At 38.6% G+C, this 5,868-nt stretch overlaps 1 protein-coding gene across 4 annotated transcripts in view; it reads left to right on the top strand.

The window, feature by feature from the left end:
• The window catches only part of CDH20 (cadherin 20, type 2), a 201,178-nt gene that overhangs the window by 180,586 nt on the left and 14,724 nt on the right, over positions 1-5,868 (top strand). For all 4 annotated transcript variants that reach the window (XM_014529652.1, XM_005881798.2, XM_014529654.1 and 1 more), the window contains one exon: positions 3,877-3,998. In XM_014529652.1, coding sequence (XP_014385138.1) covers positions 3,877-3,998 — 122 coding nt within the window. The remainder of the gene's footprint in view (positions 1-3,876; positions 3,999-5,868) is intronic.

Raw genomic sequence — 5,868 nt, 5'->3', positions numbered from 1 at the left:
CCGTTAATACTGATCACTACCAACAACAAATAATCAATTTGAACCATGCTTTGATCGTGAAACAACCAGAATGTGCCAGAAGACACGGCAAAGTAATTTTGCTTCATGATAACGCACCATCACACACTTCAAAACCAGTTAAAGACACGTTAAAAGATCTTGCCTGGGAAGTATTAACCCACCTGCCGTATTCACCAGACCTTGCTGCTTCAGATTACCACTTGTTCCGATCGATGGCACACACACTTTCTGAGCAGCACTTCAAAACGTACAAAGAACTGGAAAATTGGTTTGAATGGTTTGCCTCAAAACAAGAAAAGTTCTATTGGGAAGGTATCCACAAATTACCTGAAAGATGGGGGAAATATGTAGCTAGCGATGGACAATACTTTGAATAAAGCACTTCTGATGTTTCTCTTGAAATTATCGTGTTTTCTTTGATTACAAAATCTGCCATTATTAACCAGTACACCTAGTATTTATAGGAAGAAACAAAAATCATCATAGTTCATACAAGTGAGTGAATGTAATTAGTTCAAATACTTATTCAGCATCTGCTGTATAGCTAGTCCTGGCTAGATATTTTTTTTAAAAAAAAGGCATAGCCTAACTGGTGTGGCTCAGTGGTTGAACACTGACCTATGAGCCAGGAAGTCATGGTTCAATTCCCAATCAGGGCACATGCCAGGGTTGCATGCTTGATCCCCAGTAGGGGGCATGTAGGAATCAGCTGGTCCATAATTCTCTCTCATCACTGATGTTTCTCTCTCTCTCCCTCTCCCTTCCTCTCTGAAATCAATAAAAATACATTTTTTTAAAAAGCATGTAAAAGCAGTAAAAAAAAAAAAAAAACAGCATCTTTAAACCGAAAAACAAGATTCATATGAGAAAAAGGGACAGTTCCTGAAAAATCTAAGAGGCTTTCAGTCTTTGACAAGATTGGTAATGCACAAAAAATAGAAAATATTATTACTGAATGAAAGGAAGCCTTTATAACATATGAACCTTATTATACACATACATGCATACAAGAATTTCAGACATCCTATATAATAAAGAGATAATATGCAAATTAACCCTCACACTGTCACAAGATGGCTGCGCCCACAGTGGAGGTGGGGTTCCGTAACACAGTGGTTCTCAACCTTGGCTGCACATTAGAATCACCTGGGAATCTTTTTAAAATCCTGATTTCTGGGCCTCATCCTCCAGAAATTCTGTTTCTTTGTTACTAATATTGTGGACCCACCCCATAACAAAGAAACAGAACATAACAAAGAAACAGAATTTCTGGAGGATGAGGCCCAGAAATCAGGATTTTAAAAAGATTCCCAGGTGATTCTAATGTGCAGCCAAGGTTGAGAACCACTGCCGTAATACAAGATGGCTGCACCCACAGCGGAGGCAGGGTTCCCATAATGAGCCATAACGAGCAATCAGCAGGGACCTGAGGCTGTGTGGCACCGGGCAAGGGCAGGGGACCTCAGGCTGCTCCTCCCCACCCCCGGCATGGCAGGGCTTGACAGGAGACCTCAGGCCATGCCTCCCACCCTGGGGCCAGGCTGGGGGACCTGAGGGTGCACCCCCCGCCCGGCAGGGCTTGATGAGGGCGAGGCCGGCTGGGTCTGGGTCTCGCGCAATTTCAAGGCGTGCGCAGGTGGGCGGGGACTTGACTCTGGGTCCCGTGGCGCACCCCAGACTATGACAGGAGGAAGATTTTCATATACATTTTACTAATTTTCTTTCATCTCTGACACTTCTATTATAGAGAAAGGGCAAATAGCAATATTAAAATATTTCCTCTAATTAATTCCCTTTTAATGTGCACAAATTTCGTGCACCAGGCCACTAGTGTTAAAAATAAAATGCAGATTTATTAACATAAACTTAAAAATGGAATGGAAAAGAAACAAAATTGAGATTAGCATGTTTATTATAAACTTAGCAAAAACTAGATTATTTACTACTACATTTACTTTTTTTCATAGCACCTAGTGATGGTTTGGAAATGGCAGACCCTAATGCATTGGTAGAAGCACGTACAGCCATTCAGGAAGGAAGTCTGGCAATTCATCTTTTGAATTAAGATTCTCTAAAATATTTGAACTTTTTTTTTAGTATATTTTTATATTGATTTTAGAGAGGAAGGAACAGGGAGAGAGAGGTAGAAACATCAATAATGAGAGAGAATCACTGATCGGCTGCCTCCTGCATGCTCCCTTACTGGGGATCGAGTCTGCAACCTGGGCATGTTCCCTGACCGGGAATCAAACCCTGACCTCCTGGTTCATAGGTCGAAGCTCAACCACTGAGCTATGCCGGTAGGCAATTGGTACTCTTTTTCTCAAGAATTCTACTTCTAATAATTATCTTAAGAGAATAATCATATATATCAACAAATATTTATACATTGAAATGTCTACTACATTATTATTTAAAATTAGGATTATCTTAATATCTAATGATAGTCTGACTAAATAAATTATGGTACAACCATACAGTAAAATGAAATTATCCCTGGCCAGGTGGCTCAGTCACTAAGTCATTTGGAGCATCGTCCTGTATACCAAAGGTTTCGGGTTCAATCCCAGGTCAGGGCACATATCCAGCTGTGGGTTCAATCCTTAGTTAGGGCACGTACAGGAGACAATCAATGTTTCTCTTTCTGTTTCACTCTCTCTCCCCCTTCCTCTCTTAAAGTCAATGAAAACGTATCCTCAGAAAAATAAAAGTAAATAAAACTACCATGTAGATATTAATACCTGGGCTCAAAGTATATTTCAATGACACAGATAATCTTAACCTAAAATACTAAAGTTCTGAATCCAACTTTTTTATATCATTTGACTACTCTATGTATGTGTGTGTGTGTGTTGTGTCCACATTTTTGGACACATATGCAATTTTACATGTATCATAATAATGAATATGTCTGATAAGGACTGTTGATCATATTTATCCTTATGTTTCTCTGTAATTTTCATTATAAAAAAGTTCTACAGTTTAATTTAAAAATTTTAAGTATGTCCACATTTTTGGTCAAGCAATAGAAATATTTAGGGGGGAAACACAGTAAAGCATAAGTATTTTTAAGAAAGAAAAAATGAACCAGAAAAATAAGGCATTCTGAGATTTAATAAAGTTATTTACTAAGAATAATTTATGTGTCTTATAATTTCTATTTTGTCTTCTTGGGGTGGAGAACAAAACAAAAAAAGACAGGAGGGGAACTACTGGGGCCATGAAATTGTCGTTGTGTGGCAATGCCAAGCAAAAGACAGACCAAAAAGACATTTCCCATGAATGACAATGAGTAACTTCTTCTGCCCCAGCCAAAGATATGGATTTAGGGTGTGTTTGATCCTGTAATATCCCCCTAGACTCTAAGCAGAAATAAACATGTAGTGTTATCTGTATTCCTGTGAATAACTTGAAATCTTCTGAAATATAATTCAAAAAATAGATAATTTCACGGGAATAAAGCCAAGCCACGTAGTATACCTCCAATTAGAAATGGGCTACTTCCAAGACCAGACACAGAACAGACCTCCTTTAATTCCATAACCTGATATCTGAGCCAGGTAAGAGGTTCAAAACCTTTTAAAGACTCATTTTGTGGTACCTGCTTCCCCTCAAGTCTGGCCCTTCCCCTCATCCTGATACCACACACTCTCTCAAACATACACTCTCTCTGTCCATGCTTGTGTTCTAGCCACACTCTTACTAGGTAACACATGCAATCTCTGCTTGTGCTGCCATTTCCACGTGCTTTATCCATTCCTTTAAAAACCAGGCTGAAGGAAAATACCTAACTGGCAACAAGCGCTTTCTTGCACTACTAACATTTACCTTTGGTTTTCTTTGTGTTCTCTTTAGACAATCCCTCCCAGGTTGGAAGTGTTTCTGTCACAATCAAAGTCTTAGATGTGAATGACAATGCTCCAGAGTTCCCCAGATTCTACGAAGCCTTTGTCTGTGAGAATGCCAAATCGGGGCAGGTAAGGCAGCCTGTGAGGCACCTTGGTTCACTCCCCAATGTAGAAGTGACTTACAGATAACCAAACCGGCCGTCAAGTTTAGACTCCAGATCCCCCAACTTCTATATATCACGCTCCAACACTTGATTTGTTAAGACAACTGTATTTGGAGTCTCCATTACATTTTATGATCTAAAAACTGCTTTGATGATGGTTTGATTCATGGGCTAGCCTGTGATAAGCTATCTACCCACGCTGTAACTGAAGTGTATAGACCAACTGTAATAACATGAGCTCTGGGTCCTGGAAGTGAGAGACCATGAAAATCAGAAGAAAGAAGAGTCTTCTCTTTTCCTCGGGTTAGCACTAATCCCTAAAAATGTTTACAGTAGGAAAATCGTATTTTTTATATCCTCCCACCCCATTTCTTAACTTCTAGCAACAGGTACCCTTGTTTCAGGATTGCCTGCCAGATTTTCAGAATGCTTTGTGACCTAGAATTATCTATTCCCTCTCCTCCCTCAATTAAAACACTCATTTTGTTAGCACTGTTCATGTCGGGTACATTTTGAGATAAAATTTATCCGAATGGGCAAATTTCTACTTATTTGAAATAACTTTAGGGGAAAATTGTGTACCTTTAAACCTGCTTTTAAACCTACATTAATATTTTGTTGATCAAACTCCAAGTGGTGTAGCTGAGAAACATATGAAACTCTGCTTAGAGTGGTCATGTATTAATTTATGTGTAGGGGAGTCGCCCACCTGAACCCATCCCTCCATACCTCAGATCATAGGCCATCTCCCCCTTCTGCTCCTGCTTTGTAAGATGTTTTCCTCCTTTACCTATGACCCAACAGATTCCCTAATAGTCCTATTTCCCTGTGGAGGACATTCTGTGGCCCTATGGATTCTGATGGTGGGGTGCAAACGGGTCAGGATAGTTTCAGAATGAAAGTTTGTGACATGCATGTCTATAAGATGAATTCATACTTTGGCAATTCAGGACTTTCAATTGTAATGCAGTTTTTGTTTTCACTTCTCTTTTTCCTGCATCATCACCTCCAGCATCCTGTGGCAAAGAGATATAAGATGAATTCATACTTTGGCAATTCAGGACTTTCAACTGTAATGCAGTTTTTGTTTTCACTTCTCTCATTTTCCTGCATCATCATCTCCAGCATCCTGTGGCAGAGAGATTCTATATCTGTACAACCCAAGTTTATATTAGCTTCCTAACCTCACCAAAGACTGACTCACATCTCTACCATTCTACTAAGAGCAAAAAGTGATTTCCATACCCCAGGGGGGGAAATGTGTCCTATAGTTAATTTGATCTAAATTATTTCATCCATTGATTCTGTGTCCATGACCTATAGCACTTCTGAAATTTTTTCAACAAGTCTAGAATAATTCTACTTCCACACGTATTGAATTTCTGGTCTAAAAAGACCAGAAATATTATGGGACTAATAAAAGTTACAATGAAGACTTTATAGCATAACAAATGATCCATATTATTATAAGAAAGGAGGTATAAAGACTACATATACATCCTTGAAGTTATGTAAAATTATGTCTGTTATGAATAAAGATTGAGAGACAAGATACAAAAAGAACAATAGTTACTATGTGCAGATGGGTTTTGAGTGAGGGGGTCTGGGTCTTTATGTTAATAAGTTTTGTTTTATAATTTATTATAAAAACATAATGTACAAAATCTTATATGGTAAGATTATACTATAATATGACAAATGTATAATACTTTAAGTTACAATATGACAAGAGGCTAATTCTTTTTTTTTAATTTATTGATTTCAGAGAGGAAGAGAGGGGGGAGAAAATAGAAACATCAATGATGAGAGAGAATCACTGATGAGCGCCTCCTGCA

The sequence above is a fragment of the Myotis brandtii genome, unplaced genomic scaffold (genome assembly GCF_000412655.1).
Source record: "Myotis brandtii unplaced genomic scaffold, ASM41265v1 scaffold69, whole genome shotgun sequence".
In the NCBI taxonomy this organism is placed as follows: Eukaryota; Metazoa; Chordata; class Mammalia; order Chiroptera; family Vespertilionidae; genus Myotis; species Myotis brandtii.
This window is presented reverse-complemented; position numbering and strand designations above follow the sequence as displayed.